At 37.1% G+C, this 13,065-nt stretch overlaps 1 protein-coding gene across 2 annotated transcripts in view; it reads right to left on the bottom strand.

Moving 5' to 3' along the window:
* Positions 1–13,065, bottom strand: part of LOC128660608 (uncharacterized) — a 559,105-nt gene that overhangs the window by 49,804 nt on the left and 496,236 nt on the right. For both annotated transcript variants that reach the window (XM_053714534.1, XM_053714535.1), the window contains 4 exons: positions 4,917–5,021; positions 1,797–1,874; positions 1,559–1,639; positions 1,311–1,401 (listed from right to left, as the gene is read on the bottom strand). In XM_053714534.1, the coding sequence (XP_053570509.1) occupies positions 1,311–1,401; positions 1,559–1,639; positions 1,797–1,874; positions 4,917–5,021 (355 nt within the window). The remainder of the gene's footprint in view (positions 1–1,310; positions 1,402–1,558; positions 1,640–1,796; positions 1,875–4,916; positions 5,022–13,065) is intronic.

Raw genomic sequence — 13,065 nt, 5'->3', positions numbered from 1 at the left:
TGTTTAAACACATATATTTAGAACTTTATATAAAAGTGCTCAACCATAGCTTAGAGTGTCACAGAAAATAAGACTTACTTACCCCAGGACACTCATCTACATGTAGTAGAAAGCCAAACCAGTACTGAAACGAGAATCAGTAGAGGCAATGGTATATATAAGAGTATATCGTCGATCTGAAAAGGGAGGTAAGAGATGAATCTCTACGACCGATAACAGAGAACCTATGAAATAGACCCCGTAGAAGGAGATCATTGAATTCAAATAGGCAATACTCTCTTCACATCCCTCTGACATTCACTGCACACTGAGAGGAAAACCGGGCTCCAGCCTGCTGCGAAGCGCTTATCAACGTAGAATCTAGCACAAACTTACTTCACCACCTCCATGGGAGGCAAAGTTTGTAAAACTGATTTGTGGGTGTGGTGAGGGGTGTATTTATAGGCATTTTGAGGTTTGGGAAACTTTGCCCCTCCTGGTAGGAATGTATATCCCATACGTCACTAGCTCATGGACTCTTGCTAATTACATGAAAGAAACATCATTTTGCGTCCGCAAAAAATTTGAAAAACTAAGTCAAATTAGAAGTAACTGGAACTCCAGGTAAGAAAAAATGTACATGAAAAACTCCCAAAAACATAATTTTGATACTGAAACTGTTAGACTGCAAAGGGAAATAAACACAGACCTGACTCATGGCAAATATAAGCAATACATCTATTTAAAACTTTATAATATAAAGTGCCAAACATAGCTGAGAGTGTCTTAAAAAAATATACACACTTACCAGAAGACACCCACCCACATATAGCAGACAGCCAAACCAGTACTGAAACTTATCAACAGAGGTAATGGTATTGGAGTATAATTTCTGTAAAGGGAGGTGGCAGATGAATCCCCACGACAGAATTTACAGAGAGCCATAGGCGAAAACATGGCATCCTCAGGCAATACTCCCTTCACATCACTCTGACAAACACTGTACTCTGAGAGGAATTGGGCATCAAAATGCTTAGAAGCGCCTATTACAGAAGAAATCAAGCACAACTTGCTTCACCACCTCCATAGGAGGCAAAATTTGTAAAACTAAGGTATGAGTGTGGTGGGAGGTGTATTTATAGGCATTTTGAGGCTTGGAAAACTTTGCCCCCTCCTGGTAGGAATGTATATCCCATACGTCACTAGCTCATGGACTCTTGCCACTTACATGAAAGAAATCAATTACTATGGATCTAAGATCAATTACTATGGATACCAAATGAAAGACAAATATTGCATCCTCGCTTAATTTATGATGCACACAGATTTACCTGATTTATTATTAAGGACACCATAAAAACCACCAATGTCAAATGTTGGAACGTGTTCTACGTTTGGAGTTTCCTCTTGCTTTTCTTCCTCCTAAACAAAACAAATAAACAAAGGTGAAAAGGCATGGGTCAGTCTAGGACTAACTTTAATTTTAGTAATATGAGCAAGGGTGGAAATACCACTGGAGTCAAAAAATCTAGATTCCTAAAATGTTATTGCATTATAGTTTTATGAAGAAATATCCCACCTGGCTCCTTAACAAAATGTTTTCATTGTAAGATTTCTGAACGGGTTCCACTTTTGGAGTTTCCGCTTGCTTTTCTTCCTCCTAAACAAAACAAATAAACAGAGGTGAAAAGGCATGGGTCAGTCTAGGACTTACTTTAATTTTAGTAATATGAGCAAGGGTGGAAATACCTCTGGAGTCAAAAAATCTAGATTCCTAAAATGTTATTGCATTATATTTCTATGAACAAATATCTCACCTGGCTCCTTAAAACATTTTCATTGTCAAATGTTGAAACAGGTTCCACTTTTGGAATTTTTGCTTGCTTTCCCCCCACCTAAACAAAACAAATAAATAAATAAATAAATATTAATAGAGGTGAAAAAGGCATTGGTCAGTCTAGGACTAACTTTAATTTTAGTAATATGAGCAAGGGTGGAAATACCTCCGGAGTCAAAAAGTCTAAATTACTAAAAATGTTATTGTATTTTATTTTTATGAAGAAGCCTCCCACCTGGCTCCTTAAAAAACTTTATTTATTTGTGTTCACTAGACCCAATATAAATGTTTACTAACAATCACCTAGATTACGAGTTTTGCGTTCGTGTTTTAACGTTTTAAAAATGGTAATTTCAGCATTAAAACAGCAACGCAGCCATTACGAGTCTTGTCGGTATAGCTGTACCGCAAGCCTTTTAGCCTGTAACGCAACGTCAGTCTTGCATAAGACTACCCTTCATAAGAGACGAAAACAAACTTCTGACACTTCTCTGCCAACCTCCTGGGACGAAAGGCAAAGAATGACTGGGGGGTGAGGGGAGTGGGAGGAGTATTTAAGCCTTTGGCTGGGGTGTCTTTGCCTCCTCCTGGTGGCCAGGCTCTTATTTCCCAAAAGTAATGAATGCAGCTGTGGATTCTTTCCAATTAGGAAAAAAACTTACGTTTTTGCATGGTATTTCCATAGCGTTGTCATTACGAGTTTTGCGGTGAGGCTAAAAAGCTTGCGTTACACCCTATAACGACAAGGTCCATTACGCAATCTGAGACCAGTAGTTATAAGTTTTGCGCCACAAAACTGTTACACAAAACTCAAAACTAAAGTGTTACAAAGTACACTAACACCCATAAACTACCTATTAACCCCTAAAACAAGGCCCCCCCCCGCATGGCAAACACTATATTAAAGTTATTAACCCCTAATCTGCCACTCCCGACATCGCTGCCACTAATAAAAAATGTAACCCCTATTCCGCCGCTCCCCGAAATCGTCGCAACTATACTAAAGTTATTAACCCCTATTCCCCCGCACTCCAACATTGCCCACACTATAATAAAGATATTAACCCCTATTCCGCCGCTCCCCGACATCGCCGCCACTAAATAAAGTTATTAACCCCTAAACCTCTGGCCTCCCACATCACTGCCACTAAATAAACCCATTAACCCCTAAATCACCACCCCCCACATCTCAAAACACTAAATTAAACTATTAACCCCTAAACCTAACAACCTAATAACTTTAAATTAAAATTACAAGATTCCTATCTTAAAATAAATAAAAACTTACCTGTGAAATAAAAAATAAAAAGTTTAAACTATATATTAAATGAACATAACTATTCAATTAAATAAATTAAATTACAAATTAAAAAAACCTAACCCTACTAAAAAAATAAATAAATCTACAATAACAAAAAATAAAAAAATACTAAAAAGAATGAAATTATCCAAAATAAAAACAAATTACACATAATCGAATAGCCCTATAAAAATAAAAAGCCCCCCCCAAATAAAAAAACAACCATAGTCTACAATAAACTACCAATAGCCCTTAAAAGGGCCTTTTGTAGGGCATTGCCCAAAAGAAATCAGCTCTTTTCTCTGTAAAAAAATACAAAGTCCCCCCCAACAGAAAAACCCACCACCCAATCAACCCCCAAAAATAAAAAAACTAACTCTAAAAAAAACCTAAGCTACCAATTTGCCCTGAAAAGGGCATTTGTATAGACATTGCCCTTAAAAGGGCATTCAGCTCTTTTTTTTCATTGCCCTTAAAAGGGCATTTAGCGCTTTTAAAAAGCCCAAAACTCTAATCTAAAAAAAAAAAAACCCAAAAAAAGTTTAAAAAACCCTAACACTAATCCCCGACGATCCACTTACAGTTTTTTAAGTCCGGACATTCCTCCTCATCCAGGCGGCGAGAGGTCTTCATTCATCCAGGCGGCGTCTATCTTCATTCAGGCGGCCTGGATGAAGATAGAAGACGCCGCCTGGATGAATGAAGACATCGCCGCCTGGATGAAGACTTCTCGCCGCCTGGATGAGGATAGATGTCCGAACATTAAATGCCCATTTTTGGGGCAATGGGTATCTTAGGTCTTTTTTAGAGTTAGATTTTTTATTTTGGGGGGCTTTTTAATTTTTATAGGGCTATTAGATTATTTGTAATTGTTTTTATTTTGGATAATTTCATTAGTTATTTTTCATAATTTAGTGTTTGTTATTTTTTGTACTTTAGTATTTTTTTATTTTTTGTAATTTAGTATTTTTTTATTTCTTGTAATTGTAGATTTTTTTTTTTTTTTAGTAGTGTAAGTTTTTTTAAATATGTGATTGAATTTATTTAATTGATAGTTATTTTAATTTTAGTCTAATAGTAATGTTAGTTTAATATATAGTTTTTTTTTAATTTCACAGGTAAGTTTTTAATTATTTTAAGATAGGGATCTTGAAATTTTAATTTAAAGTTAGGGGGTTGTTAGGTTTAGGGGTTAATAGTTTAATTTAGTGTTTTGCAATGTGGGGAGCTGGCAGTTTAGGGGTTAATATGTTTATTTAGTGGTAGTTATATGGGAGGCCAGAGGTTTAGGGATTAATATTTTTAGTATAGTGGCGGCGATATCGGGAGCAGCAGATTAGGGATTAACAAATGTATTTCGGTGGCGGCGATGTCAGGAGTGGCAGAATAGGGGTTAATAACTTTATGTAGGTGTCGGCGATGTTGGGGACAGCAGATTAGGGGTGTTTAGACATGGGGTTTACGTCAGGGTGTTAGGTTTAAACGTAATTTTTTTTCCCCATAGACATCAAGGGGGTTGCATTACGGAGCTTTTAATTCCGTGATTGCAGGTGTTAGTTTTTTTTCGGCGGCTTTTCCAAAACTCATGATGGCAGCGTTATGGAGAGTGAAATAACGCAACTTTTGTTGCGTTCGTTTCGCACCCTCTATAGCGCAAACTCGTATTCTAGGTGTAAATTAATGGTGACATCTTAATTTGCTATACAATTTAATTTATTCAGCTTTAACACGAGTTTTATGAGAAATATTCAAAGTGAGAGTTTACACTCTGAGTATTTACATATATGTACATATATTTACCTTTATTTTGCGTCTACTTGTGTAACTTAAAACTAAATTGGATAGTAACCGACTTGTTTGATAAGCAAAAGCAGCATCTTCTTCATTCTCAATCTTATAGTTTGTCTAAGGAAAAAAAAACATTAGCAGTTAGTCATACAATCACAAACACTCATTTTATTCTAGAAATATTGAACACAAATAATTAATTTGGAATTTACTTTGTCTCTATATATAACTAGATATAACAACCAAAATGAAGAAAAAACTAAATGTATGCTTACCTGATAAATTATTTTCTTTCGAGATGATGATAGTCCATAGGATTCCATAACATGTGTGATATAATTCCCGCCACTAAGAGGAGGCCAAGAACCAACACAAGATCTTTAATCCCTCTCACCTCTCCTCAGTTTAATGTATTGAGGTGCAAATTATAATTGTTGTCCAAAAATTTTAAAGGGGCGGGGTGTGACGAACCAAGGTTATCCAACCCTGCGCCAGTCACTTATTTGGCACAGAAAGGGTTATCAGACCCCTTCTACTCTCACTAATAGGTCACAATCTAGCCACACCAGGCCAGCTTGTGATTTAGTTCAGTGGGTGCAAGGGTTAACAACACTCTCCAGTCTGTACTAGACGTAAAAGAAATGCCCCAAAACTCCCCTTTAATGCCACCCACACTAAACTAACTACAATATCTCAGCTGCCACCACTTAAAATTTATTAAAGGGAAAATCCTAAGGAAAAACCCAGACTTACACATTAACTCTCTGAGTACAATTTAGCAGACAATAACCTAAATTATACAGTTCCAATATTCCAGTCTCTTTCAGTAACGTGGTTCAATTATTAGACAAAGGACAAACTTAATAAAGGAATTATTTATTATTCCAAAACTATTATGCACAATGCATTATTAATAAAAGGTTGTTACAAATAAAATGACACATTAGCAAACAGTTATTTAAAATAAAAAAGGGAGAAAAACAGATTGAATACTTTCCTAGTCTCAAGATCTGCGCCAGGGGCTGGCATGAAACAATGGTCCTTACTCTGTAGAACAGCTCCCCTTGTAAGAATGACAATCTTATAGTTAAAAAAATAAGATTCTTATACCTATTTTCCATAGATCAGGTTGCCTGACCATACCCTCCTGGGTGGGCTAAGAAACCCCCCTGTCTTTATGAACTTCAATAAACTAAGTTTTTGCCTGAAATTATAGAACCCATTATAATTTCTGATAGGCAACTCTATATTCAGATATACTGACCGGTAATCTCTTGGTTTCATTGGGGGAATCAATTTGATACCAGATATGACAGATTTCCCTTCATTTAATGTCATAACAGTTTTAAACACATATATACATAATACACATGTCCCTTTATTGACCTCCTCAAGATATGTGACTGAGGCCCTGTTTTCTATCATGTATTCTACTGACAGTCTAAGCCATAAAACTCTATCCTGTGTATCTCTGGAACTAAAAGCTTGAGTGGCTTTATGATTCAATGTATACACAATAACATCTGGAGGAGTGAGCCTTAGAAACTTTTTATGAGGCTCCTGGCACTTAAAAGAAAACACAAACAAACCCAGTACACAGCTATTTTTAAAAAACAAACAACTGTTCTTAGTTTACAACTAAACAGAATTAACCCCTTAGCAGCTACAACCTGAGATATTCGTGACACGGGGCATATGGACTATCATCATACTGAAAGAAAAGGATTTAATAGGCAAGTATAAACTTGGTTCTCTTTCGTATGAAAACGATAGTCCATAGGAATCCATAACATGTGGGATTTAATACCCAAGTTGAGAGTCCATGTTAAGGAAAGGGTAGGATAAATAAGGCAGTTTCTATTTGCCAGACACTGCGGCCTGAAGGACTTTCCTGCCAAAAACCGCTTCCAAAGAAAAAACATCAAAATGGTAACATTTGGAGAGTGTGTGCAGAAAAGACCATGTTACAGCTTTGCAAATCCGCTCCAAGGATGCGTCATTCTTGAAAGTCCAGGAAGTAGCAACTGATCTTGTGGAATAAGCTGTTAGGGGGAGACTTTCCTGCCACCAAGTAAGCTTTGTGAATTACCTGTTTGAGACAAGAAGCTAAGGCTGCTATAGTAGCTTTTTGCCCTTTATGAGAACCAGAATAGTGAACAAATAAACTAGAACTTTTTCTGAAATCTTTAGTATCTTGAAGATGAAACTTTTTTAATGCTCTAACAACATCAACATTGTGAAGAAGCCTTTCTTTGGAATTAGAAGGATCCGGACACAACAAGGGGACAACAATTTTGTGGTGTATATACTGAGGAAACAACCATAGGAAGAAAACCATACTTTGCACGCAGCACGGCCTTATCCTTATTAAAAAAAACAGAATAGGGTATTCACAAGATGAAGCAGATAGCTCAGAGACTCTCCAAGTTAAGGAGATGGCTAGCAGAAAAATAACTTTCCAGGATAACAGCTTCAGATCTATGCTGTGCATAGGTTCAAAAGAAATTCATTGTAAAACTGAAATAACTAAATTCAAATTCCAGGGTGGAAAGACAGGCCTTAAAACAGGCCTTATTCTAATTAACAGCCTTTTAAGGAGCTAGCAGACAACCCTTTGTCCAGACCATACTGTAAAAACTGAAGGATTCTAGGAATCCTAAAGGCATGCCAGGAAAAACCTATGGAAGAGCACCAATCGAAATACACCCTCCAGGTCTTGTGATAGTTTTTTTGGGTAACAAGTTTCCAGGCTTGCAAAAGAGCATCAATAACAGAGTCAGTGAAGCCTCTATGTTTCAAGATCAGGCGTTCAAATTCTACACTGTTAAACTTAGAGATCCTGATGGATGAGAGGCCCTTGAGACAACAGATCCTGTCTTTGAGGAAGAAGCCATGGAGAAGAAGAGGACATCTGAACCAGATCTGCATACCATGTTCTGCGGGGCCAAGCTGAAGCTATCAGGATTACTGGTGTTTGATTTGAGGAATGACTCTTGGAAGAAGAACAAATGAGGGAACAAATAGGCTTGATAATAGTTCCATAGACACAATAAGGTGTCTATCATATGAGCTTTTGGATATCTGGATTGTGCACAATAGACTAGAAGTTTGTGATTCAAATGAGGAGCCATCAGATCTATATGCGGCAGGCTCATTTGGAAAGTAACTGATAGAAAATATTGTGATTGAGAGACCACTCTCTTGGATGGATAGACTGGCAGCTGAGATAATCCGTTTTGTAGTTCTTTACTCCTAGAATGTGAACCACAGACAGAGAACATTGCTTCTTTTCTGCCCAGGATATTATCTGGGACACTTCCAGCATTGCCTGAGGACTGCAGGCCCCACCTTGATGATTTATGTATGCCACCACTGTGACATTGTCTGACTGAAAATGGATGTACTTCTTCTTGAGAATGGGCCACGACTAAAGACCCTGAAAAATCTCTTGGCGTTCCAAGATGTTTATTGGTAACCTCACCAAACTCCTTGCGCCCTTCGAGACTCCCAGACAGTGTCTCAACCCAAAAGAATGGTGTCTGTAATCACAAAGCCCATAAAGGCTGAAGGAAGGATGTCCCGAGGGTTAGACTTTTGAGAGGAAGTAGACTTCTGATCTCCTGAGGAACAAAAGGAACAAAACTGGTTTCCCGGTCTATTCTTTCCCTTTGATTTCTTATCCTGAGGAAGAAAAACCTCCTTTGCTTCTAGTAGCAGTCTTAATTATAGAGTCCAGATCAGATACAATGAAAATCTATTATTGGAAGGAAAGATTCATTAGCCTGTTTTTTTTAAACCATTAGCCATAATGCTCTTCTTACAAGGACTGTAATAGACATATTTTTGACATTAATCTTGATGATGTTCATTACTGCGTCACAATAAAAGCATTAGCAATTTTGAAAGCCCCCCACAGAGGATGGATCTGCAGCCAGTTTAGATAAAAGAATTGAACCATAGGGCCCCCACCACAGCCTCAAATGTATCAGCCACTGCTGGTTTAAGCAGCAGTTCTGTTTGTAGGAAGAGCTTCCTTAAAGGAACATTCTGGACAAAATTGGAATCCCCATGGGTGCATTTCAGTTTTTAGCAAAAGCATTTTTGTAATATACATGCATTAGCAAAAATGCTTCAAATAAAAGCTATTGCTGTTTAAAATGTGTATTTAAGTATACACCGTGCACCAGCATTTTAAAAACAGCATTTGTTCAGAGAGCCTAAGGTGCTTATACCATCTGTTAATTACTCAATTTGTTAATTGCTGACATGATACAAGCCCCACTGGTGCACTGTACAGCTGCAGTATTTAAAATGCTGGTGCCCTGAGAATATCTAGCTATGCTTCACATGCACGTGCAGAGAAAAATGTTAACACTAAGACAGTGATAACTCATACTAGAAGCATTTTTGCTAATAAATGTATATTGCAAATATATTTCTATTCAAAGATGTAATTCATCTATGTGTAATTAAGAAAGACTCTTATTAATTCATTTGGATTTCTGAAGGAAGTCCTTTTTTCCATAGGGATAGTAGTGTGTTTTGCTAATGCAGAAATAGCTCCATTCAACTTGGGAATAGTTTTCCGCAATTCCACATTTTGTACTGGAATCGGATACATCTTTTTTTTTTTTTTAAACAATATTTTTATTGAATTTTACAATATTGCGCATAACATAGAAGGTACATTGTAATATACAAAAGCGGAGTTGTGATTGTACATATATCAGTGCAGTCGATAAGTCCACGTGTTTCACTGCCAAAAATGAATGACCTACTCATCCCCTCAAACATTTGTTATTAACAGTGTACTGATACCATATATATATATAGTTTACAATCTACATACACTTATAGCTTATTAATACATATTGACTTGTTTACTTGTCCTTCCAGTAACAAAAATGAATCCAAAAAAAAAAACAGTCAAAAATTAAAAAAAAAGAACATTTACATAAACTTATACGTAAATTTAAGGAAAAAATGTAAAACTCAAATGTGAAATCTGAAGCAAGACCCTACAGTTAGAAAGAGAAGAGAAAAACAAAGTGGGACAGGATAGAAGGAAAAGGAAAAAGAAGAAATGCAGAAGCAAGAGGGGTTAAATAGGGGTTTAATAAGTAAGGGTGAGTTTCTCTGGTTAGGAGAGAAAGCTGTGATTCAGGTTTAGGTGTCCGGTTGGGTACCCAAATAAGTTTCCCAATAAAACTTAATATCATAAAATCTAGTAAGCATTTTCTTTCGAAAGTACACATACTCCTCCTGTGATAGGAGCATGGTGGTGTTCTGGATCCACTCTGTTCTAGAGGGAGGTGTAGTGGATTTCCACCTCTTAGCTATCAAATTCCTTGCACTATTTAGTCCTATTTGCAAGAGTTTTCATCTAACTTTGCACATTCCCTCTGGTCTGTGGTTCAGCAAGGCCATTACAGGGGTTAACACAAAAGATATGTCGATGATGGACTGGAAAACCGTCTCAACTATTAACCAGAAGGGTTGTATTTTCTCACATTGCCACCAAATATGCGACATAGTGCCCCTCCCCCCGCACCCCCTCCAGCAGCTGTCATCTACGTTAGGGTAAATATATTGTAAGCGTTCAGGGGTTAAGTACCAGCGAGTCAGAATCTTATGATTAAGTTCTAGAATTTTTGGCGCTGCGGAAGACTTGCGAGTGTTAAAAAATATGTTCTCCCAGTCCTGAGTTGTAAGGGGTGTCCCCAATTCTACCTGCCAAAGTGTGGTGTATGAAGGGAGAGAGTTAATTAGTGTATCTTCCAATAATCCTCTCGCTATTGATAGGGTTCCTCTAGGTATTACCTATAGTAAGCACAATTTCTCGAATCTTGTAGTGGGTCTTAATAGGTCCTTTTTATATTTAGAGTTGTGAATCAGATGTTTCAATTGCGCATACTTTAGCCAGGAGGAAAAACCACCCCCCTCTACCACCTCCAAATCCTGTCTTTGCTTTAATGTGCCATTAGTGGTCAATTTTATAAATGGTACTGTGTATCCCAGTTCGCCCCTAGTGTGTCTGTGGAACTCTAGGCCCCCCATAAATTCTGCGTTGTATGAGATAAGGGCTAACGGGGAGACTCTGGAGGATATGCCTAACTTGGAGTCCCTTAACGAGTCCCATTTTTCAAAAATATGCGTGTACAGCCCTGAGGCCTCAACTAAGGGTGGTCTAGCTCCTGGGGATATCCAGCACAGTGCACCTGGGGTCGGGGCTCTCAAGAGATGAGAATCTATAGTCGTCCATGCCTTTTGTTCTATTTTACCGTGCCAATCCAGCACTCGCTGGATTATTATCGCGTTGTAGTACCTCTCTATGTTAGGGACCCCAATACCCCCACTGCCCAAAGGTCTATACATAGTCGTCTTATTTATTCTGGGCCTAATCTTCCCCCATATGAATAAGTTAATGTCTTTTTGGATATTAAACAGGAAAGCCCTAGGAAGGGGCACTGGAACTGTCTATAAAATGTATAAAATTTGTGGCAGTATGGTCATTTTGACGGATACATCTTTTTAAACCTGGAACAAAGAGTAAATGGTATACCAGGCATTTTCCATTCATTGGCGATGTAATCAGACACCAAATCTAGAACTTGAAATACCTCAGTGATTTTTGGAGGAGCTTAACTGGATTGTTTTCAATAGGTTTTAATGCCCAGTCTGAAGCACCTCATATAATAAGTTACTAATATGCTCCATCTTGATAGAAAATTATGTAGAACACCTAGCAGGAAAAAAACAAACGGTAAATATGAAACATGTTGCTGAAGTGATAGCAACTCAAAAGACAGTTTTAATGTAATAAAAGAGAACAAATTTTACACACATTTGTGTAAAAGGATATGACCTGGTAGAATAAAAACAAAGGTCTATAACAAAATCCTAAAAAGGGCCAATATCGTAGATAATATATCTGCTTTTCCTACATCTATTACTGAGGCCCTGTAAGAAACCTAAATGAAGCAACTTTATACTGGCTCAGCTATACCATCCATGCAAAATTTTAGAAATCAAACCACCAGATTTTAATTGATAATAGGATCCTGATGAGACATTTCGTACAAAAAGAGGAGACGTCTAAAGAATCTACTGCTAATATTCTAAACAGAAAAATGCCATAAACTTCTAAAACAAAAAGAATGAGGACTATAAATGTAGTGCCATTCAGTTTTCTCCAAAGAGGACACAGAAAAAGAGGAATCAGTGAAAAGATATAAACCACGACTGAAACAGAGTTTCCACTCCTTGAGCCTGTGTCATAGGAAGATGGGTTTAAAAAACCATAAGGTCTAGAACTGGAAGAACCCATTTGCTGATGATCATGCAAAAAAATCTTGCTGATCAATTACCATTTAGTTGGAGAAATCTGAACTGAAGTAAAATAAAATGTTGCCTAGACATTATGAATACCTGGAAGATGAACAGCTTGAGCATGCCAATGTATTAGCAAGAATATTAGAAAGACATAAAAATGTTCTAACTTTTTGTCCTCCTGTGGAATTATTGTCTGCCAGGATCCTAATTTCTACTTCAGGAGATTCTAAAAACTGGACAAGAGCCTACAATATGGTAATGTTCTTTGAAAATTAAGAGGAAGATGCTGAAGCACCTTGTACAGGCCTTTTAAATGTACATTATCCCTCACAAATGTCTCCAAACATCCAAACAGACTTAAATCCATCCAAAGTAGAAAAAAATATAAGTTCTGAAAAAGAAAGATTTGAAAACCGACGAACCTTGCCTGAGACCAGACAAAAAATGGAATACATTTCGAAAGGCTAAAGATGTTGAAAAAAATAAAAGGGTACATTTACCATCTTACCAAATTGACCATATTAATTACCTAACATTTCACTATAAACGGTCATCTAACAAGTAACAAAGCTGAAGAGGTTGAAACATACGAGGACAGGCTTGATGAAATCAGTTATGTAAATTAAATAGTCATTTAAGTAGTGAGCCAAAAGGAAACTTCTAACTCAAAGCTACTATGGATAAGAGAAAACCAGAGACAAACTTGTAAAACAAAAACTCTTCAAACCGGGTCTACAGAGAACAGATAAGCATCAGGAAGGCAGTATGTTGTAAACAGAAGTGACTCCATCTATATTTCCTTTTGAAAAAACATAATTTATGTAAGAAC

The sequence above is a fragment of the Bombina bombina genome, chromosome 5 (assembly GCF_027579735.1).
Source record: "Bombina bombina isolate aBomBom1 chromosome 5, aBomBom1.pri, whole genome shotgun sequence".
NCBI classification, from domain to species: Eukaryota; Metazoa; Chordata; class Amphibia; order Anura; family Bombinatoridae; genus Bombina; species Bombina bombina.
This window is presented reverse-complemented; position numbering and strand designations above follow the sequence as displayed.